Source organism: Nyctereutes procyonoides, unplaced genomic scaffold (genome assembly GCF_905146905.1).
Source record: "Nyctereutes procyonoides isolate TBG_1078 unplaced genomic scaffold, NYPRO_anot_genome, whole genome shotgun sequence".
In the NCBI taxonomy this organism is placed as follows: Eukaryota; Metazoa; Chordata; class Mammalia; order Carnivora; family Canidae; genus Nyctereutes; species Nyctereutes procyonoides.
In genome coordinates, this window is record NW_026575126.1 from 65,940,479 (window position 1) to 65,964,168 (window position 23,690).

General features: G+C 45.4%; 1 protein-coding gene across 7 annotated transcripts; it reads left to right on the forward strand.

Moving 5' to 3' along the window:
* Positions 1-1,668: 1,668 nt before the first annotated feature.
* LOC129519234 (zinc finger protein 300-like) lies at positions 1,669-23,012 on the forward strand. Of its 7 annotated transcripts, none has more exons than XM_055339581.1 (9): positions 1,669-1,884; positions 1,991-2,060; positions 2,159-2,269; positions 7,065-7,191; positions 7,747-10,165; positions 11,201-11,243; positions 19,399-19,525; positions 19,809-19,904; positions 21,668-23,012. In XM_055339581.1, the coding sequence occupies exons 5-9, from the start codon at positions 10,113-10,115 to the stop codon at positions 22,759-22,761; spliced, it is 1,413 nt and encodes a 470-aa protein (XP_055195556.1). In that variant the 5' UTR covers positions 1,669-1,884; positions 1,991-2,060; positions 2,159-2,269; positions 7,065-7,191; positions 7,747-10,112; the 3' UTR covers positions 22,762-23,012. The 7 variants fall into 7 exon arrangements, with proteins under 7 accessions (XP_055195556.1, XP_055195557.1, XP_055195560.1 ...); XM_055339582.1 differs by having other exon boundaries at positions 1,669-1,879; XM_055339585.1 differs by lacking the exon at positions 1,669-1,884 and having other exon boundaries at positions 1,914-2,060; positions 7,747-7,973; positions 9,942-10,165.
* Positions 23,013-23,690: the final 678 nt, after the last annotated feature.

A 23,690-nucleotide genomic window follows, 5' to 3' on the forward strand; every position in this document is an offset into this window, starting at 1 on the left:
ACCTCTCTCTCACACACAATACATGTATGTCGTAAACAATATTTTAGACCAATGTCATACTTGGTTGGTCCAACTCTATAGGCAATTCCAGCAGCCTTGTTTTTTTGTTTGGTTTTTTTAAAAGATTGTATTTATTCATGAAAGACACCCAGAGAGAGGCAGAGACATAGGCAAAGGGAGAAGCAGGCTCCCTGCAGGGAGCTTGATGGGGGATTTCATCCCAGGACTCTGGGATCATGCCCTGAGCTGAAGGCAGACACTCAACCACTGAGCTACCAAGGTGCCTCTCAATTCCAGCGACCTTATAAAATAAATACAATTTGTTGGCACTATTTTGTAACAACATAGAATATCCCAAAGCATTAAGCTTTCATAACTTAAGCAGTATAAATGCTACTAGTGTATGAAAAGCATAATTTTAAGCTTTAACATTCTTTTACCTTCACTTACTTTGTGGTTTTGAATAAAAATGTTCAACGGCCAAGGATGAGGGGAATCCCACACAAAAGAGTTGCTGGCCAGAATAAACAGAATCTATACGAAAATATTGACAATTAATTATATCTCTGAAAATAAACTAACCAGATGAGAACAGGCAAAGGCTATTTATTCAGAGCTTGCTCTGTTGGAGGAATCAGTGACTGTTACTGACTGGCGTTTTGGCAGAAACTCAAAGGCAGGCAGGGGAATGGGAAAGTTTCACAGTGGGGACAAAAGGCAGGCTTCCAAAAATGCCTTCCCTGGAGGCTGATGATAGGAGGGACAGGAGGAAGCCTTAGGCAGGCGACCTGGAGGTGGGGCATCCCATGTGATGGGTTAGGGGTGTTAATCGGTTTTGTCTGTGGTTGGTCCTGAGTTTGAGATGAGGACAAACCATAGGAAGGCTGTCAGCTATGGATAGGGAGGGTCCGGGTGGTTTGGGGCTGTTATAGAGGTGACTGTTCATCTTCCTGGATTGTTGCTGGAGCTCCGGGTCTGGCTTCACAGTCTGTTGACTGTGGATGAGGCAGGTTCTGGGCAGCTTGCAGGGGTGGTAGGCCAGAGTCCCAGCTCGACATGTGGCCTGGCCGTGGTCCACCTGTATGTTCAGTATCTCACTTGTATAACTTCATGATTACCGTGAGCGGGAGACATTAATATTTAGGCTGAGAGTTCCTTGAGACCTGAGAATTATTTCAAGGGTTCCCCCAGAGTGAAAATATTGAGAACTGCTGCCTCTGATTCCTCATCTGTGAAATGGGGATAATGATACCTATTTCGGGACTGTAATAAGGACTGAAGGATAGGAGGTTTTTGGTGTTTTGTTTTGTTTTGTATTTTACAAAATCAAGTGCCCTACATGGAACCCCTCAGGTAGCAGTAGACTTTCTGGGAGGAGGCGTGCAGACAAGCCCAGGTTGGCGTCTAAATGGGTGGCCGAGTGGACAGCGATAACCCATCCTTCAACAGGGTGCCGGGCTGTGCACAGCCCAGACCCAGACTGCCGCTGGCAACAACGTGGGACAGGGTGCATTCGCTCACAGCGCACAGGTCCACCGGGCACCCACTGCGCGGTGCCCACTCGCCCATACCTGCCACCCCGTGGCCGGAAACGCCTGCACCGCCAGCCGGAAGTATCTCACCGCGGAGGCTCCCGGGAATTGTAGTTCCGTCCAGTCCAGGGGCGTCTCGGCTGTGTCTGGAGGTCTCCGAGAGCGGTCTGCGCACTTCCGGACCCCGGGCTGGGGTTGCGGTGGTCGGTGCCTCGGACCCGGCCGGTTCTGAGGCCCCCGCTGCATCTAGGCCTGGCGATTCCCTCCGCCCGAGCGTAGAGAGGGCACGTGTGGCAGAGCCACGGCTGCAGAGCTGGCGGACGCTGGGAGGGGTGCTGTGCTCGGGGGTCCGGTGGGCGGCTCCGTCTGACGTCTGCTGGGGAGGGTCGGGGTTCCTGTCTGGTTTGGGGCGGGGGCCGTGGGCAGGCTCGTCTCACTGCTTTTCTGTCGTCCCGCAGCCCAGTCTTGTCGGAGCCCACAGTCCGCAACGGGCTTAGCGCGGTGGACCCAGTGACAGCCTTGGCCCGGGTGAGCTGAGGGCCACCTCTGCCCACGAATGGTCACCCCTCTTTCCTGACAGTGGATTTGTTTCTGTCCCTTGACCTGGAGCTTCTCTGCCCATCCAGGTCCCTGAGCTCTGCTGGCGCGCCCGGGCCTCCTGTGGCCGAGGAGGGAGAAGGGCCCCCCTTTCTTTCCCACCCTCCATCACACCTTCGGACCCCACATCGCAGCTAACGGTAGGCTCTGAGCTATGAGGGCAAGGAAGGGAGGATGTGGAATGATTGGTATTTCATGGATCTTCGGTGTCGGTCTTCATCCGACAAACATTTGTTGAGTGTCTGGGTCAGGCACTGGGGAAGCACCCTCCTTGGCTAGAGCCCTATGGAGGTGTCAGTCCCAGGACCACCAAGGTGTAGGTGCTCTGATAGTCATCCCTACTGGATGAACGGACACCCAGGCAGGAGGTCAGTTCCTTCTGGGGGAGCCATGACTGAAAATCACACTTAAAATAAGGTCTCCCTAGGTGAAAGGGGGCAAAAGGATAAGGGGTAAGGAAGAGCCTATGTAAAGGTAATAGGCATGAAACGTGTGGGTACTGCTGGGTTTTGCACCATGGAAGAGCCTGGGTGGGGTGTGTGGTGAGGCTGGAGGTGGTTTCAGGGAGCACATCAAGCTGGGCTAGCGGGTACGGACTGGATCCTATTAGCGCCATAAGTATTTCAGGCAAGGCAGTGGCATGGTGAAATTTGTCTTTTGCTGTTAATATTCCAGCAGTGAGTAGGGTTGCTGGGAACTCAGTTAAGTTCATGGGAAAAGTGAATAGGGGGATGTATCTCAGGTTTGTGAAGCTGTGCCAGTGCTGGCAAGGGTGAGTGAGAGAAGGTGGGGCTGTGTGAGTGCATCCCCTTGCTGACTGTGGAGGAAGGGATGGGGTAGACCCGGTTCAGTGTAGACTGTTCTTTCCCCACACTCAATGGAGAGATGGGCCACAATGAGGATGCCAAGTGATACAGAGATAGAGGTGGATTTGTCTTTCTTCCAGGCTTTTTTGTTGCAGATAGGACACACTTGAGCTGGGGTATGGTAGGGGAAGTGAAAGCTGTACTATAGTTTTAAGTCTTGATAAGGCATTTCAGTTGTTTCCATTATGACTTGAACTTGGGTCGTCTTGAGTTAGGTTTTCTTCTACTACAACCCGTGATCCTTCTTTGCTATGTTTAAGTAGTGACGTGGAAAAGATCTCAAAAGTAAAGCAAAGTGAAAAAAAAAAGAAGAAAAGTTTCTGTAATCATTGTTTATACTGAGCAAATGTTAAATTTGTTTGCTTCGGATTTTCTTAAGAACTAAAACCTTATGAATACCAGCTTTTTTTTTTTTTTTTTTTTTTTTTTTACCATTGGAGCTCTTAATATCACTCTTCGTTCCAGTTCCCTTCCTCTCTGGGTAACAACACCTGAGATTGCTTTATTCTTACATGCTATTTACTTACTAGATGTGGTCATAAACAATATATTGTGTGTTTTGTGTGTTCGTTACCTTTGCCTGTATTTATTTTGCTTTGTCCTTTTCTTATTTATTTTTAGTATTTTTTTCATATATTCCAGAGACAAATCCATTTATGGCTTATGCACATGGCAAAAATCTTGAATAGATTTTGACTGGGCCTGGTGTTTCCTTGATGGGTGTATTTTTGAGTACCAATCCATTTTATTGAATGTTTAATGTTTTTTCCCCCCAGTTCTCTGTTGCTTTGTCAATTTTTGGACTTCATATTTTTCTAGGAAATTGTCCAGTTTAATTTCAGATTTATAGCATTAAATTGCCTATAGTGATCTCATAACTGAAAAAAAATCTCTGCTATATCTGAAATTGTCTTTTGTCATGTCTAAAAATTACATCTTTGGCTTCTCTTGTTTTCTTGATCAATGGTGCCTGCACTTTGTCTATTTTACCAGTTTTAAATACAAACCAGTTACTTTATGAGTTCTAATCTTTTCAGAGAATTGATTGTAGTTTTTTCTTGGCAATTTTTTATTTGGGCACAACTTTCAGACTTAAACGTCACAGTGGTAGAACAGTATAGAGGATTTCTGAACACTTTTTATCTAAATTTCTGGAATATGAACATTTTACCACATTTGTCTAGGGGGCTTAAGCGATTTCAAGGCCAATTAAATAAAAAGAGAAAAAGATATGCCCTTATGACCAGGAGCCCATGCAAGCTTCATTTAAGCATGCATGTTTGGTAGAGATCCCTCACAGCATGAGACCATCCAGAGGCTGAGGCCCAGGTGCTGCTTCCCAGGAGGGAGGAGGACAAGCATACCTCTGAGTATCTCTGGGTCAGAGGTGCTAAGGGTCTCTATAGCCACATGGTGTATTTTATCTATGGCTACCAGATGCTGGGTACAGTTGCATGGGGTAGGCAAAGCAGTCAGGTTCTAAATGACTAAAAATCTGTGTATATTTGGGTGATCTTTAACACAACTGCATGTGTTAACATTTGAGTTTGGTGCTGCCAGTCTTTTTGAGCTCCTGGTCTCAGCCTGCTAAGAGCCACTCCACAGAGGCCATTGCCATCATTGGCTCATTCATATACAACTTGCTTTCTCCTTCTTTCCCTCTCTCCTCCATATATACATGTGTGTTAATACTTTGTGTACATTTCCCCAAAACAGGGCCATTCTGTCACACAGCCACAGGATAATGAGCAAAACTAGGAAATTAGTATTGATGCAATACGATTGTCCACGGATCTTACTTAGATTTCACCTGTTGTCTCAGGAAGACCCTTTCTAGCTCGGGAGATCTCAGATCATGCATTGCTTTTCTTCCTCCCACATCCCTTTGTCATCTTTTCTCTGGAACAGTTCCCAAATCTTTCATTGTCTTCAATAGAGTGATATTTTAGAGGAGTCCAGGCCAGTTATTTTGTGGAACGTTCCTCAATGTAGATTTGTCTAATGTCTCGCCATGATTAGATTCAGGTAATACATTTGTAGCAGGATTTTTTTTTCCTTAAACCTGTTCTGGTCTTTCTTTGATTTCTTCTTTTAAAATCTCTGCTCACACTGGTTTATGTCTTTTGGGTTTGCTTTTTTTCTGTGCTAGTTTCCTGCAATAAGTGTCATTAATTTTCCTTTTTTTCTAATGCAGATCTTAGGACTGTAATTTTTTAAGTGTGTGTAATTAGGCCCCAGTTTTGATATGTAATATTTTTGCAGTCGTTGTTGTGAATAAATCTGCATTCTTATTATTTTCCAGTTGTATTGCTTTTTGGTAGAGTGGCATCCATGCAATGTTGATTTTTAACATATATGTTGAGGTTTATTCTTAGCTTTTTGGAGTCAATTTTTTTTTAAGATTTTAGTTATTTATTCATAGAGACAGAGAGAGAGGCAGAGACACAGGCAGAGGGAGAAGCAGGCATCACACAGAGAGCCCGACGTGGGACTTGATCCAGGGTCTCCAGGATCACGCCCTGGGCCGCAGGCGGCACTAAACCACTGCGCCACCGGGGCTGCCCTTTTTTTTTTCTTTTAAAGTGGAGTCAATTTTTATAACCAACCCAGATGTGCTTAAAAAGAATGTATATTCTCTGATTATCGAGTACATTCTTCTGACTGATCCCGTAGGTCTAGCTTTTAAGTTGTCATTCAGATGTTGAATACTTTCTATTTATTTTTTGTATCTGGAATCTTTGTTTCTGAAAACATTCACTAGAACCTTTTCACTATGGTAAGGGATTTGTCAGGTTCCTGTTTGCACGTGTGCTTGTTTCACGTGTGTTTGAGCTACAAAGGCATCCTGTACATGTGTTGTTGTGCACAGACCTGAGATGGAGTTGGCTTCTGCCGCCTTGCATTTGTCCCTACGATGGATTGTTCTTTCTTGCTATTTGTATGTCTCATATCTTTTTTCTTTTTTAAATGAATGCCGGGCATTGTGTGTAGGAGTAGAGACCTCTGCTCCAGTGTCGCTGTGTGTGGGGCTGGGAGGCTGGAGGCTGTGTGTGGGGCTGGGAGGCTGGAGGTTGCATGCAACGTGAGTGGTCAAGAGTTGACAGGGCTGGCATTTACTGTTGCTCTGGTTACTGTCAGGCCCTGCTGGCCCCACATTTCTCCTGCAGCTCTGTGCTTGGCGGGGGTGGGGGGGGTGGGGTGGGGGGGGTGGGTGGCGCAGGCTGGTTACTGTTCCCCCACTGCGACCTTCTCCTAGTGCTGATGCGCTGATGCTCTTGCTTATTCTTCAGTGCTGCCTGGGCCCTGGGTCCCTGAGTGGGGGGGCAGGAGGTGCTTGTCAGAGATGCTGCCCCTCCCCCATGCGGTAGGAGGCCTGGAGACTCTGAACCTAGAACATATACCTCTCCCTTCCCATGGGAGAGGGTTTTTTTCTCCCTTTTCTCTGCCAGGAGCCATAGGTCTTACCTATGCTCTGGGAGCAACAGGTTTTGTTGCCTTTCCCTTGGTGGCAGTATAAGGCTTTGTTTCTCAGAAGAGAAGTTTCTGGAAGGATGGGGCTTTCCTGTGTTTCCCCCAATAGCAGCCATTCCACTCCAGACCTTCGCTACCCAGGGAGTCTCTGTGGACTGTGGCCCAGCCCTAAGCCTTCCTTTAGCACCAAGCCAGCGGCAGGGCTGTGTACCAGATTACCACAAATTCAGTGATTTAAAGCAGCACCCGTTGTCACCTGGCAGCTCAGTACAGCGGGGGCACATGGCTGGCTGGGGCTCTGCTCAGATCTCCCAGGGCCAGAATCAAAGTATGGGAAGACAGGCCTCTTCCCAGGGACTCTGGGTAGAGAGTCTGTCCCAGGCTCACAGAGGGCTGGGGGAAGGGGGGTTCCAGGTCCGGAGGTTTGAAGCCCAAGGCCCCTGATTTCTGGCTTGCTGTCCGCTGAGGTTTCTCTCAGCTCTTCCCACGGGGTGGCATGGGGTCCTTCTGTGTTTCCACTCTCTCTGCTCCCAGTCAGAGGTAAATGTCCTGCTGATGTTTTCACATGAGTCTCACCATACTGTCTTTTTATTTACAGGTGTTCTTAATATCTTGCAAAGGCGTAGTATCAGGCTGGGACAAGACGGCTCAGTCCTGTCTGCACATTCCAGCTCCTTCCTACCCCCAGACGGTCTGGAAGCAGGAGCTGAGCCTCCAGCCCACGGGTAAGTTCTCAGCAGGAGAGCAGAGCTTTGCCAGACCTCAAGCCCCAAACGCCCCCGCTGGTAGGATAATTCTTGTAAAGGTGACCCACTGGAGCAGCAGTCTACTTTGGAAGCAAGGCTCCCTCTCTGAGGTCCACCTTGTACCTTAGCACTGAAGCTGGAGATCCACGCCCCCAGAAAAGCGTCCCTAAAACAGCTGGGGACCTGCTTGCTGACTGTGAATTTGGGGGATGCCATCGTATCAGGGGATCATCTAGGATTTGGTTTAGGGGAAGGTTTACTAGGAGAGGGGATCCCCTGCTTTAGGGTGTGAGAAGCAGGAACGAGGGAAGGGATCCCCATGACTCCGGGAGGAGAGAGCAGCTCCCTGCCCCCTATCCCGCCCGGATCTCTCTACATGCGGTGCATTCACTGTCCCTCTGTCCCGCCTCCTCGCTCCCCTCTCCTGCCCCACACTCCAGCACTTGCGAGATTATAGACCCTCCTCATGTAGTCAAGGCATAGAAGTTGCTTTCTTAACCTAAGAGTATTTCATTTTTCCTTCACATGTTAAAGACGAAAGAAAATGCGCGTGAGAGAGGTGTTCAGAGCCACCCAGCTCAGTAGAGGCCGAGCCAGCACTAGCGCCCAGGGCTCCCGACACCAGGCGGGGGCTTCCTCCCGTGCGCCTCGGGTCATCGCTAAAACCCGCCCCTTCCCACCTCCACCCATTCAGACCCTCCCACGGATTTCCTCTCCTCCAGGGGAAGGACTCTGATAGGCGGTCCTGGAGAGAAAACCCAGTAAGATGATATATGTATATTTTTATGAACTATTTCAATATTGAACAGTGAGCACATGTTTATTGTCTAAAAAAAAAATCGAAAATGCCACTATGTCAAAACAAGCAGGTCCTACCATGCAAAGGTCACGTTGTTAACATTCTGTGTGTTTTGTACAGAATTTTTTCTTTATATGTTTTTACAAAAACCCATCCCACGTGCTGACATTGATGTACACTGGCAGGAAGCAGAGTTGAGTGTCCTCATGGACCCATGCTGGGGAATCTGCCTTCCTGTCCTCATTTCCCGGGGCCGCCCTGACAAAGTGCCACACCCTGGGGTGGCTGGAAGCACAGAGATTACATCTGTAATCTTTCTCCACTCCAGAGGCCAGAAGGCCAGAGGTGCAGGTGTCAGCGGGGGCCAGTTCCTTCTGAGACCAGGATGGGGCACCTGCTCCAGGCTCTCCCCAGCTTCTGGGAGTTTGCTGTCAGTCCTTGGTGCATCTGACTTCATCTTCCCTGACATTCGTCCTGTGTGAGGCCCTGGGCCCCAATATCCCCTTTTCACAAGGACGCTAGTCATACTGGGTTGGGTTGGGGCCCGCCCTCACAATCATTTACAGACTCTTTCTAAACAAGGCCACATTCGGAGATCCTGAGGGCTAGGATCCCTGACATTTCTTCTTGGGGGACAAAGTTCAAGCCAGAATATGTCCTTGACGGGGTGATTGGTCAGGTAACCCCGAGCGGTTCAGTTCCTAGAAGCTATGATAAAGAACCGTCTCTCTTTGCTGCCAGTGGTCTAGTGAACAGCTCATGTTTCCGTCCAGGTCCAGTTTCAAGCTTTCCTCTCTCCCTGGGGGGCTGCAGGTCTTTATCCCCAGATGGAGGGCCTGCAATCTCTTCTGTCTCTGCGACTCCTTAACCCTCTCATCGGCCAGCTTCTTTCTCCATGGTGGGGGTAGAGGGGCAGGAGGAGGAGAAATGAAGAAAAGGACCACCAACATTTCCTTGCTTGGTGCTTTTTGGTAGCTCCACATTCTACCACACAGGAGGCCACCTGATGACTTTTTGGGGGTGCAGAGCCTGTGACACAGGCAGGGGCTCTCTGACAGACCTTGGTGGCTGGCTCCTGGCTCCTTGGTACAGCTTCTCAGGGCTGGCTCTTGGTGCCCGGCAGGCAGCCTGCTCGCGGCATATCCTTGCTGTAGAGTTCATGCCCACCTACCTTCCTGCCCTCCACACAGGCCCGCCCCCCCCCCCAACCTCGCTGCACCGGAAACCCTCACACCCTGATTCCAACACATGCACTCTATGCAGGCCGCTCCCATTCCTACTCCCTCTCCTCTCCTGGCCACCAGGGTGGCCCTCTGCCAGCCTCTACCTTAGGAGTTCCTTGGCTTCAAGGCTGCCTCCTACTGCTGGGCTCTTGCATACACAGATCTGCCCCCCCGGAGCGCTTGTTCCCCACTCTGTCGAACCACCACATGCCCGAGAGTTTCTGCAGCCAGGCACACATCCTCTTTTTGCAGGCTCCCTCTGGTTCTCTTGCCACCACCCCTCTTGGCATGGGACAGAAGCAAAACCTTCAGTAGACACCTCTCCTTCCACCCTTCCTTCTCTAAAGGGAGGCATCTGTTAGGTTGGATCCAGCAGCTCCCCCGGAGAATTTGGGGTGCTTGGGAATTTAGCTAAAACTCCAGGCACCTGGGAAAAGCCCATCCACCTACCTGTTACCCATCTGTGAAATCATGTGCTTATGGATTACATACCTTCATTCTCCCCCTTATTGATATAGCCAGAAGCTATTTCCATGTTATATGATTATTTGTGTGATAGTTTAAATGGATTCATAGCATGGCATGCTTTAATTGTATCAACATTGATTAACTAATCTCTTATTTTTAAACACTTAGGTAGTCTCCAATTTAAAAAAAAAAACACACCCTCAATTCTTTATGGAGTTTCTGTAATTCTAGAGTTTTAGTGTCTCTGCAGACTTCCTGGACCCAACTCCCGTGTGTCTCTGTCCTGAGTAGGAACATACCTAAGACCAACCTCGTGTGTGTTCAGGAGAGAGATAGGTGTGGGGTCCAGTTGATGCTTCCAGCCACAGTATATTTGCTCCTAAACCTTCGTGTTCCTGTTCCCTGGCAAAATGAGGAAAGGAGGAGGGCTCAGGAGAAGCCATCAGATCTTGTCCCATATTTGGTAAGTGGCAGAGCCAGACCGGGACCACTTCCCGGGCAGAGGTCCGCACAGGGCAGCCAGGGCGGTTCTTACTAACAATGACCGTGGACACACCGCAGAGAAGCACTCGGAACCCAGCAGGTCCGGGATGGGCCGGAGGGCATCCACGCCTTGCCTGCCAGAGCTAAACTCCATTCAAATCGACTCTGCCTTAAGGAACACATTTTTATATTTTCCTGTGAGTTGTCCTCAATGTCTGCCAGGGGCCCAACCGGTGACAAGCTTTGGGTTAGAAGCTTAGCACATGATGGATATTTTTTAAAAATAACTTTTATATATGAAGTGCTTGTTTGTCAGAGAAAAAGTTAGGAAATTCACCTAAGGACAAAGAAAGCATTTGAAAGTGGTTATAACCCAACTACCCAGAGCGAACTGCTGCTAGCTTTTTGTCCTTCATTGTTTCAGAGATTGTTCTGCATGAGTGTGTGTGTTCACGTCTGTGTGTGGGGGATCAAATGGTTTTTAGCCATGTTTTTCAGTGATCAGTATGCTATCACTCAGTTTTCTAATATTTTATTTCCATTAGCTACATAACAGTTCATTTCCCTTGGAGAGGTAGTGTGTTTATTTAACTGGTCCTCCTCTGTTGGATATTCAGTTATTTTCTGTCTGTCTTTTTTCAGAGTTTTAACAAAATGTAATAAATATCTTGGTGGCTAGCTCTATGTCTAAAGTCATGACTGTTTCTTCAGAGTAAATTTCTATTAATTAAATTTCTGGGGAATGAGGGGAAGGGTTAGTAACTTGCATACTGGTGATGAAGACACAGATACATATGTGGATTAAGTAGAAAAGAAAAACCCATATTGAACCCTCACAAGGTTGGGTCCTCATCACATGCCAAGGCAAGAGCGTTGTGTGATGGTGGGTCCCTGGGGGAAGCCTGTCACTCCCTCGTGCCTGGAGGTGGGGGTGGCAGCAACAGATTCAGAGGCTGGGGGTGAGTTTGGCCTCTCACATTGTTTCCTCTCCCTACCCCGATCTCTGCTTCCTTAGGTATCTGCTTTTCCCAGCCCACAAGGGAAGGACCATGTGCCAGGTGAGTGTGGCATTTTTAAAGATTTATTTATTAGAGAGAGCATAAGCAGGAGGAAGGGCAGAAGGATAGAGAAGGGAAGCAGACTCCCCCCCTGAGTGGGGAGTCCAGCTTGGTGCTCGATCCCAGGACCCTGAGATCATGACCTGAGCCAAAATGAAGGGTCTGGCACTTAACCGACTGAGCACGCCCCCAGGCATCCCATGGCATTTATATTATCCTGCACTCTGCCTTACCAGGGGTTTTGGGGAGCTTATAAGAACACATCCAATAAAAACAATGCAAACAGGACCCAGGATCACTGAAGATGGGAAGTGGGTAGATGGAGGGATGCCCACGAAGCTGCTGGTGTAATGAGTTGCCCTGTAAACTTGTGTCTGACACTTTATATAAAGACAGATTCTGTCCAATATATGACTTGTGTTGTCTGCTTTGGACAAGCATGTCAACTTGTCAGAGGAAATAATGGTTCTTTGGTATTTAGGGGCTTAGTGATGGGCCCTGGCACATGAGTTAGCAGGCGGGGTCCTGAGTAAGGACAACACTGAGGCAGATGTGCTGGCAGGTCTCCTGTGACTCTTTTCCCCCATAAAAACGGTGGGTCTTAACGTCAGTGCACAAAGCTGTGGTTGCGGTTGCCCAAGGAATCAAAAATACTCAGTTCTCCCCTAACAGCCTTGCGATGTCAGATTGGCCTGTTGTGCACAGGAAGGAACAAGTAGCACGTCCTGCAAATTATTTTTCATCATAGTGTTCTGACACAGATGGAGAGCAAACAACTCAGTTTCAGTCTTTGGCAGGAGCATGGGGGGAAGATGATCGGAGCGCTCCTGGCCTCTTCTGGGGTCCAAGCCTCTTCACGACTTTGACCTCAGACATCTGCCCTTGCCCTCCTTTCTCATGGGGTCATTGTGATCTTCAATGATGTTTGCTCCCAGCCCGTCTGCATCCTCAAATTAGTCCTTAAGGGCCCCTCTCTTTGCCCTAGGCCCATGAGCGCATGAACGGCAAGTGTGTTGGTCAGCATCCGTCACATTACAGGAGGCCAGGAACCCAGCTAGAACTGCTTTAGGGCAAACCCCAAATCTAGGCAGTACCTGGACTGGGAGGAGCAGGTGTGCAGCTGGGACTCAGACAGTCACAGCTAGGAACTCAGGTGTCACCTGGAATCTTTCCGGTCCCTTCCCTCTGTTTCTGTGACTTCCTTCTCATACCAGTGTCATCGGTGTGGCTCACACCCCAAAGTTACCAGTTCTGCCAGAGAAATGGACCAAGTTCCCTCTTGTAGAGCCAGTTTGCACGGTCTTTGGGAGAGATTCAGATTGGCCCAGCTTTGTCCATGTCTAAGGCGGAGAGGCTGGGGCTGCGGTGGGGTGCCCCCAGGAGCAGCACTTGCTCAGGGTGCTAGAGGGAGATTGCTAGCCCTGGAGGAAGCCGAGGCCTTGCGGGCAAACATCGTAGTTGTCCACTCGAGGAAGAAAGACCTTCATGGGGTCTCAGGTTCTGGCTTGGGGAACCTGTTTTTTAATGAGAGTATATGTTCCTAAAGAGCGGAGACCATCTGGATGTTTGACACCAGAAACATCTGGGTATAGGACCAGTATGAGAGGGTTGGAAATGAAGCAGCAGCTCCACGGCCTTCTCAGAAGACAGAGCCGGCTGCATCTTGAGGCTGTCAGACCTGTGCTAGGGCTGGAGGTTTCATCTGTGCCTTTTGGGGAAGCTGTTGTTTTATAAGAAACTAGGTCTCACTGCAGCCTGCCCCTCAGGGCAATTGGCAAACAAATATTGATAATAAAAGTTATAAAGCTCTACCTGTTGAGCGCTTACACGCTGGTCTCTGTGTTTTCCATATGTTATTTCACAAATGAACTTGTGAGATAGGTGTTATTAACCCCTTCTCCCATTTTACAGATGGACAAATAGAGGTTGGAGATACTAAGTTATTTGCCGGGGATCTCACATCTTTTAGGCGATGAAGTTAGGATGTGTGGAATGTGGACAGACAGATAGGCAGATCTAGAGTGGAGACCTCGGTGATTGAACTGTACCGTAGCTTTATCTGCCCGACACATAACCGCAGCCAAGGAACCCAGCAGTACTTCTGTCCAGACCTGCACTGTCCAGTATGGTAGCCAGCGGCCACAGGTGGATACCAAGCACCCAAAGAGTGGCCAGTAGGGCTGGGGACCTGAATTTTTCATTTACACTTAAATTTTGTTTTATTTATTTTTTTCCTGGAGTTCAATTTGCCAACATTTAGCATAACACCCAGTGGTCATCCTGCCAAGTGCCCCCCTCAGTACCCATCACCCAGTCACCCCTTATTATTATTTTTTAAGGATTTATTTGTTTATCTGAGGGAAAGGGAAAGGGAGAAAGAAACCCAAGCAGACTCCATGCTGGGTGTGGAGTGCCGAACCGATGTGGGGCTTGATCCCACAACCCCAAGATCAGACATGAGCTGAAACCACGAGTTGGACACTTAACCAACGGTGCCACACAGGCACCCGTCCACTTAAATTTTGAAACAGAACCAGAGTAAACTACTTTCCCATCAAACACAATTTTATTGTTTTTATAGGACTACATTTCATGAAAGTGAAGTTGGAAATATGGTGTCTGAATTGAGATGTACTGTAATGTGAAAAACACCCACCAGATTTTGAATATATGGTATAAAAAAAGAATGAAAAGTATATCAGTAATTTAAAAATAATTGTATATTGAAATAATATTCTAGATATGTTAGACTAAGATCTTACTAAAAATTCATTTTCTTTATTACTTAAAGATGACTAGAAAATTCTATTTTTTAAACCACCTTATTGAGGTATGATTGACATCCAAAACTGTATGCACAACTTGATGAGTTGTCTTTTTTTTTTTAAGATTTTATTTTTTTATTCAAGAGAGAGAGGAAGAGCAAGAGAGCACCAGTGAGGGGAGAGGCAGAAGGAAAGGGAGAAGCAGGCTCTCTTCTGATGCAGGACTTGATCCCATGACCCTGGGATCATGACCTGAGCTGAAGGCAGACGCTTAATGGACTGAACCACCCAGGCTCCCCAGTTTGATGAGTTCAGAGATAAGTGTACAGCCATGAAACCATCATCACAGACTTAAATCCATCACCTGCAAAAGTTTCTTCCAGCACCCTTTTAAAATATATGTACTCTTTTTCTTTTTGTGGTAGGAGCATTTAACATAAGATATGCCCTCTCAGCAAATTTTTGAGCATGCGATGCAGGATGGTTAACTCTAGACACTATGCTGTACAGTAGATCTTCAGACCTTACTCATCTTCCATAATAAACATTGTATCCCTAATCAGCACCTCCCCACTTCCCTGCCCCTCACAACACCCAGTACCCACCATGCTATGCCCTGGTTCTAGGAATTTAGCCATTTTAGAGTCTTTATAAAAATGGAATCATACAGTATCTGCCCTCCTATGTCCAACTTATTACATTCAGCATAACGTCCTCCACATTCATCCGTGTTGTCCAAAATGAAGGGATTTCCCTCTTTCTTGTGGTTGATATTTCTCATGGCTAATAGCATGTGTACACATCGTCCGTCCATCCACTGATGGACACTTAGGCAGTTTCCATCTCTAAGCTACTGTGAATAAGGCTACAAGGAGCATGAGAATGCAGATCTATCTTTGAGACCCACTTCAGTAAGATTCAGTAAGATCACATCAACTTCGAGCAGAGATACATTTACTTCTTCCTTCCTGATTTGGATGCCTTTTATTTATTTTTCTTGACAGATTGCTCTGGCCAGACTTCCAGTATTGTGTTGAATAGGAGAGGCAAGAACGGGCATCCTTGCCTTCTTCAGGTCTTAGAGGGAAAGCTTTCTACCACTAAGTATGATGTTAACTGTGGGCTTTTCTTTTCTTTTTTTTTTTTTTAAGATTTTATTTATTTATTCATGAGAGACAAAAGGAGAGAGGCAGAGACATGTAGAGGGAGAGGCAGGCTCCATGTAGGGAGCCCAATGTGGGACTCGATCCTGGGACTCCAGGATCATACCCTGAGTGAAAGGCAGATGCTCAACCGCTGAGCCACCCAGGTGTCCCAACTGTGGGCTTTTCATAAATGGCCTTTATCATGTTAAGTTCTTTCTATTCTTAGTTTGCTGAGAGCTTTTAATTGTGAAAAGGTGTTGACGTTTGTGAAATGATGCTTTTTATGCAGCTGTTGAGCTGATTTTTTATTTTATCATTTATTCTATTAATGTAGTGTCTCATGGATTTTCGTGTGTCGAACCATGCTTGCATCCTAGGGATAAATCCTATTTGGTCATGGTGTCTTTTACCGTGCTGTTGAATTTGATGTGCTAATATTTTGTTAAGGATTTTTGTGTCTGTGTTTATCAGGGATATTGGCCTATAGTTTTCTTTTTGTGTGATGTCTTAGTTTTGGTATCAGAACGATGCTGGCCTCATAAAATAAATCTGTTTTTTTTTTTTTAGAAGAATTTAAGAAGGATTGATATTATTGTTTAAATTTTTGGTAGAATTCACCTATAAAGTTCCTGGGATTTTCTTTTTTAGGAATTTTTAGTTACTTGTTCATTCTCTTATCTGTTACTGGTATGCTCAGACTTTCTGTATCTTCTTCATTCAGTATTGGTAGCTTGTAGTTTTTTTTAGAATTGTATTCATTTCTTCTAGGTTGTCCAATTAGTTGGCACAGAATTGTCTATCTTAATGTTCCTTTTTATTTCTGTGGCATCAACTATAATGTCTCCTCTTTCATTTCTGATATTATTTATTCCAGTCTTCTCTTTTTCTTAGTCTAGCTAGGGGTTTGTCAGTTTTGTTTATCATTTCAAAAAAACAAGTTTTGGTTTTGTTTATTTTTTCTATTATTTTTCTGTTCTCCATTTCATTTATTTCTGCTCTAATCTTTTTTAATTTCTTCTGCCAATTTGGGGTGTAGTTTGTTCTTTTTTCCAGAGGTGCAAAGTTAGATTGTTTATTTGCGGTCTTTTTTCTTTTTTAAGATTTTATTTATCCATGAGAGACTCACAGAGAGAGGCAGAGACATAGGTGGAAGGAGAAGCAGATTCCTCGCAGGGAGCATGATGGCGGGACTTGATCCCTAGACCTCGAGATCACACCCTGAGCCAAAGGCAAACACTCAACCACTGAGACACTCAGGCATCCCTCTTTTTTCTTTTCTTCCTTTTTTTTTTTTTAAGATTTTATTCATTTATTCATGAGAGATACACAGAGAGGGAGAGAGAGAGAGAGAGAGAGAGAGAGAGAGAGAGAGAGAGGCAGAGACACAGGCAGAGAGAGAAGCAGGCTCCATGCAGAGAGCCTGATACGGGACTTGATCCTGGGGCTCCAGGACCACGCCCTAGGCCAAAGGCAGGAGCTAAACTGCTGAGCCACCCAGGGATCTTTTTTTAATGTAGCTATTCATTTCTATAAACTTCCCTTAGTATTGCTTTTGCTGCATCCCATAAGTTTGGTCTGTTTTCATCTGTCTTAAGATATTTTATAATTTCCTTTTTAATTTTTTCTGTGACTCACTAGTATTTAAGGATGTGTTAATTATCGATATTTAAAAATTTTCCCCTTTTATTTCTATTATTGATTTCTAGTTTCATTTCATTGTCATTGGAAAAGATACTTGGACTGATTTCAGTCTTAATTTTGTTAAGACTTGTTTTCTGACGGCCTGTGATTCATCCTGGAGAACATTCTGTGTGCTGCTCTTGACAAGAATGAGTATTCTGCTGCTATTGGGTAGAATGTTCCATAATTATCTTTTAGGGCTATTTAGTCTATAGTATTGTTCCTTTCTACTGTTTTCTTGTTGATTTTTTTGTCTGCATTATCTGTCCTTTATTGAGAGTGGGCTATTTAAGTCTCTTACTAATATTGTAATACTTTGTTTCTCCCTTGTGATTTGTCAGTGTTTGCTTTATATATTTAGGCCCTTTGATGTTGGGTGCATATGTATTTAAAATTGTTATACCTTCCTGTTGAGTGGACCCTTATATAAGGACTTTCTGTGTCTATTGTTTTTCTTTCTTTGTCTATTGTGACAGCTTTTGACCTAAAGGCTATTTTTGTCTGATAAAAGTATAGCTAGACCAGCTCTCTTTTGATTACCATTGCATGACTTGGAATATCTTTCTTCACCTTTTCACTTTTACCCAGTATGTGTCCTGAAGTCTAAAGTGAGTCTCTTGTAGAAAGCATATACTTCGGTCTTTTTTTTTTTTTTTTTTTTTACCCATTCAACTCACTCTATGTTTTAATTTAGGGAGTTGAGTTTATTTATATTAAAGTAATTACTGGTAGGTAAAGACTTACCATTGCCACTTTGTTCATTGTTTTCTGTTCTGTAGTTTCTTTGTTCTTCTCTCTTCCTCTCTTGTCTTTATTGTGGTTTGGATCTCTTATAGTGATAATGTTTTGATTCTTTCTTTTTTATATTTGTGTATCTATTATAGATTTTTTGTGGTTACCATGAGGCTTGCATTGAATATTTTATAGTTCTAGCAGTCTGTTTTAGCCTGATAACAACTTAACTTCAATTGCATATGGCAACTCTACACTTTACTTCTTACACATTCATACTTTGTTATTTATGTCAGATTTTACTTGCTTTTATAGTGTTTCGATGAATAAATCTATGGTTATTGTTATTCTTATACTTTTGCCATTTAAATTCCATACTTATGTTAATGATTTACATGCTGTTATAGCATTACTACAGTACAAATTAATTTGTTGTTTTGGTCCTTAATCCATCCAGAGAGAGAAGATGAAGGAGAAGGGGAAGGAGAGCCAAGCTCTGTTCTGTGTTTGTGGAATCCTTTCTCTGTTTTCCTCTTGTTGCTACCTTAATTTTGATCATATCTCATGTCATTGATTATAATTGTAGTTATTCACTCCCTCCCAGTCATTCCCTACCTTTTTTTAAAAAATTATTTTTTTTATCTCTTCTTGGCCTTTTTTTTTTAAGAGATCTTTATTTATTCACGAGAGACACAGAGAGAGTGAGAGTGAGAGAGAGAGAGAGAGAGAGAGAGAGAGAGACAGGCAGAGGGAGAAGCAGGCTCCATGCAGGGAGCCCGACGTGGGACTTGATCCCTGGTCTCCAGGATCACACCTCCTGCTGCAGGCGGCACTAAACCGCTGAGCCACTGGGGCTGCCCTTTACCCTTTTTTTTTTTAAGATTTTATTTATTTATTCATGAGAGACACACACACACAGGGGGAGAGAGAGAGAGAGAGAGAGAGAGGCAGAGATGCAGCAGAGGGAGGAGCAGGCTCTATGCAGGGAGCCCAACATGGGACTCGATCCCGGGTCCCCAGGATCACGCCCTGGACTGAAGGTGGCACTAAACCACTGAGCCACTGGGGCTGCCCTCCCTACCTTTTTCTACATCAGATCATCTTTTGTAGCTCCCCTCCTTAAATACCATACTTAAATCCCCATTGCCTTATAGGAGAAAAACTGTTTGTTTTGTGATCTGTGTGCGCACACGCACTCTCATACACACACACATTATATTCTACATTGTCATTCCCAAGTATTTGCAATTCCTACCAGAATTTTGACTGGTGACTCCTTACCTTTGCTCATGCCATGCCTCTTGATAGGAAATATCCTTCAGACATCAGGACACACTATTGACTTTTTATGATTCTGCTCAAAGGCACCCTCCAAAGAAGCTTAACTTGATATCAGGACATTGAATTTGACTACTGTCTTTGTGTCTGTTCTGTCCTTAATATACTTCCAGAAGCTTCTGGTGTAATCATACCATATGGAAGTCTTCTGTTTACCTTGCTCCACCAGCCTCCGAATGCCTTCAGAATAGGAGAAATGTCACTTTCAGCTTTCAACCCCAACCACCAGGCCGAATGCCATTACCATACCAAATCTTCAATAGATGCTTACACACTGAATGAAAGAGTGAATGAATAAATAGAGATCCAGAAGTGAGATCTTTTCTAATGATCTTTTTTTTTTTCTCTTCCACAAAATGTAATAGAGTTAGGGGCGTGCTAAGCTTCCACTTAACATGGGGAAACCTGACATCAAAGGTGCTAAGATCCATCACCTCTACACCTTTGGTACTCTGTGTTGAGCATTCCAGATTAATCAAGACTGTGTTGTTTCAGGGGTCGTTGTCGTTCAGAGATGTGGCTGTGGGCTTCACCCGAAAGGAATGGCAACAGCTCGACCCTACACAGAGGATGCTGTACCGGGACGTGATGCTGGAGAACTACAGCCACCTGGTCTCCGTGGGTGAGAAAAGCTTCCTGTGTCTCCCGATTCTGTCTGAGTTCCTTTCTCTTCTCAGTTATGCAAAACCCCTTATGTACTAAGCATATTTGGCCATGGGTTTCAGTGGTCAACAAGTCTGGCTCTCATCTCACCTGCATTATTTGTGAATTTACCTTCCAAGTGAAATGCCTGTTCTTCAGCCAAGATGTAAATGTTTATTGTGCCACCTGAACCTTCTACTTCCTTAGATGGCCCTAGTGGCTCAGCACAAATCCTCATAAGCAGGGATATTTCTCATTAACAGGATGTCAAGTCTCCAAACCAGCTGTGATCTCCAGGTTGGAGCAAGGGCAAGAACCATGGATGGAAGAGGAGGAAATCCTCAGATGGAGCTTTCAAGGTGAGAGAGCAGCAGCTTACAGGGTGGGCAGTGACATCTGGTTGGTCATAGAGCAGAACTTCGGATATGTTTTTGTTTCGGGCAACTATTCTTAAAAGCCTTGGGTGTTTGCCAGCAGCTGCAGACCATTGGCCCAAGACCTTGAGATGCCCTACATAACTCTTGCTACCTACACATATCACACATCCATACATGATTGTTGTTCTTTCCCTGGGTTTAAGAGAAAGACCTATCCTGTTTTTATTTACTCTTTTATTCAACCCCACCGTTCCCATCTGAGACCTGCCTTGCTCAGTTTTTCTCTAGAAGCTTCAGTTACACTTTCCCCAATGGTTATGAAACAGACTTCCTCATGTTTTCATGGACTTGTAGATGGCCCCTATTTTAAAATAACTTCTTTGTGCCACTCATTTTATTTTAGTGATCGTTTCTTATACTGTGAAATGCCTTAAAAACTAGTTTCTCCCTTTTATATGACTTTAAATTTGTCTTCTTTCAAAACTATGGAATATGGCCCCATTTTGCTTAATAGGTCATAAATGAAACTCCTTTATCCCCATCCCAGTATAATCCCATGAGGAGAAGAGCTTTTATCTTATTTGTCCTTATTCTGTGAGACACACATGGTAGACATTGACTAACAGCCCCTTCCTTCCACAAGGGTCTTTTATCAAGCATTTGTTCAGGGAAGATGTTACTAATCAGGGGTGCACACCAGAATCACCTGTGGAGCTTTAAAAATACCCTGCTGCCGGGTCCCCACTGGGAGCATCCTGGTGGGGAAGATTAGTAGGCATTGATTTTGTCCCTTAGGAATTCAGCAGTATGACTCAAGGAACTTCAGCATTTTTAAACCAAGGAGCTCCATGGTGGCTTTGGGTGTGGGTGTCAGAGGTGAAACAGCAGGTACAGTTTGTGGTTTAAAATGTAAATGAAGGGATCCCTGGGTGGCGCAGTGGTTTAGCGCCTGCCTTTGGCCCAGGGCGCGATCCTGGAGACCCGGGATCGAATCCCACATCGGGCCCCCGGTGCATGGAGCCTGCTTCTCCCTCTGCCTGTGTCTCTGCCTCTCTCTCTGTGTGTGACTATCATAAATAAATAAAAATTAAAAAAAAATAAAATGTAAATGAAAATCAAAGCAAATGAGTATCTCAGCACAGGATACATAATCCAACATTTAATAACCTCAGTAGGTGTCACGGTGACATGAACACCAACATGCCCACTGGCTTCTCTTGTACTCCCTTTTACTTGTGTCTTCACCTTCTTCCCAAATGACTGTGTCAAACTTATTAATAGCAAAGCTGCTTATATTTATTGTCTGTTTTATCCCTATTTCCAGTATCCCAGTTTTTCCTTTCAAAAGCCAAGGGATGGTGTGCTTAAGTGGCTCAGTCGGTTGGGCATCCAACTATTGATTCAGCTTGGGTTGTGATCTCAGGGTTGAGATCGAGTCCCATACTGAGCTCTGTGCTTGGCACAGAGTCTGCTTGGGATTCTCTCTCCCTCTGCCTCTGTCCCTCCCACTCATGCTCACTTGCTCTCACTTTCTCTCTAGAATAAATAAGTATATCTTCTAAAAAAAAAAAAAAAGCCAAGGGACTAGGATGTGTTTGTTGTACGTTCATGACGGTGATGATTGAATCTCGGCAGTTAGGTCTGAAACCACAAAGTTAATCTTACTCCTTTTTCTGAAATAATTTAGTTCTGTGACGTGGTCCTGGAAAGATTAACAAGTTTGTGGCATTATTTTTTTTCCCTAGAAGAAATTCTGCAAGCTGACCGCCAAGTAGGTAGACCCCAGGGACACCAAGACAAACTTCTGAGGCACATTGCAATCCTTGACAAGCAAGAACTAGCCAAGAAAGGGTATCACGGATGTAGCACAATTGAAAAAACAGTCTTTCAGGACACAAACCAGGCTCCCTCAAAGCAGCCGGCCCATACCTGTGACTCATGTGGAATGAGTTTGCCATGTAATGTAGCCGTTAGCCCTAATGCCTACCTCGCCAGAAGGAGATTTGAGTGTGATGGACAGGGGAACTTATTTCTGTACTCTAAGCTCGAAACACCCCCTTCTGGAGTACAGCCACGTGAGTGTGACAGGTGCCGGAATGCCCTCAGCCGTGACCAGGCCCTTCGTGCCCACCAGGGTGCTGGCAGTGCCGAGAAAGCCCACAGGTGTCCCCAGTGTGGGAAAGGCTTCTCCTGTGAACCGGAACTCATTGTGCACCGGAGGGTTCATGGGGGTGAGCAGCCCTCTGCACCTGGTGCACAGGGCCTCAGCTGCAAGAAGGAGGTTTGCCTCCCCAAACGCCGGGGAAATCATACCAAAGAGAAACCCGGGGGGGACAGCGGTGGTGGGAAGACACTGCCCCAGAAGATAAGCATATCGGTGCCAGTCGCAGTGCTTGCCGGAGGGAAGCCCTACAAGTGCTCCGAGTGTGAGAAGATCTTCTCCCATAAGTCCCGTCTCATTGAGCACCACCGGTCCCACACGGGGGAGAAGCCCTACGGCTGCAAAGAGTGCGGGAAGTCTTTCTCGCGAAAGTCGTGCCTCATCATCCACTACCGCATTCACACCGGCGAGAAGCCCTATGGCTGTGGCGAGTGTGGGAAAGCCTTCTTCCAGAAGTCTCACCTCATCCTGCATCAGAGGACTCACACAGGGGAGAAGCCCTACAAGTGCAGCGAGTGTGGGAAAGCCTTCTCGCAGAACTCCTGCCTTATCATCCACAAGAGAACTCATATGGGCAAGAAGCCGTACGAGTGCTCAGAGTGTGGGAAGACCTTCTCCCAGAAGGCGAACCTCATTCGCCACCACAGAATCCACACCAGGGAGAAACTGTATGGGTGAAGGGAGAGTGCGGGCTTTGTCCCGAGTCCCAGCCCACCTGGGAATATAAACCCCTGGATGTTCTGAGTGTGGAAAACCTTTCAGCAGGGAGTCCAGTGCCACTGTGTGCAGAGATTCATACCGAGGTGAAATTCTTCCAGTCTGTGGAGAATTAAGAAGAGACCATCTCTTACAACTAACAGAAGGGTAATGATGCTCTAGAGTGTTATATTTTTATAAGATATGCCTCATTATAAAATCTATCTGAATTACCTGTGGCTAATGAGCTTTGAAGTCCATGAATAAATTTAAATCATTAAGACAACAGATCTAATAAACATCAGAACAGTCCCAGGGCACATAGAGGGCTTACGTCCCTGAACATGCTGCATAGAAAGAATGTGATTTATTTTTAAACTGCATCGCTAATTAAACATAAGTGTGAGCCTGTGGGCACACACACCGGAATATACAGAATGACAGCTGTCGGACTCCCCTAAATCACACCTTTTTGTCTTCATAATGTACATTATACCTAGAAAAGTAGGAGTTTATTCTTAAACCAGGAGTCCAGACACCATACCAACATCTCATTTATTTTTTTTTGTTTGTTTGTTTGTTTGCTGGCAAGCATTACAGGGCCCCCTACCCCCGGATCTGGAAACCAGCAAGTTCATGACATCTCCTCATCACCTCTCCATCACCTAGTTCACAATTAGGTTTCATATTAAATGTGTAAGGTTAGAACTCCCTTTTCTGGCAATATATCAGACCACCCAAGGTGAAAGCCATTTTATCAGAAATGACCAATAATAGATAACATTCTTTTAAATGCATAGTTCAAATTGACCACCAATAAAAGTAAATTTATTAAAAATAAATAAATAAAATAAATAAATAAATAAATAAATAAATACATAGTTCAGCTGGCAAGAATGGCGTTACCAGGT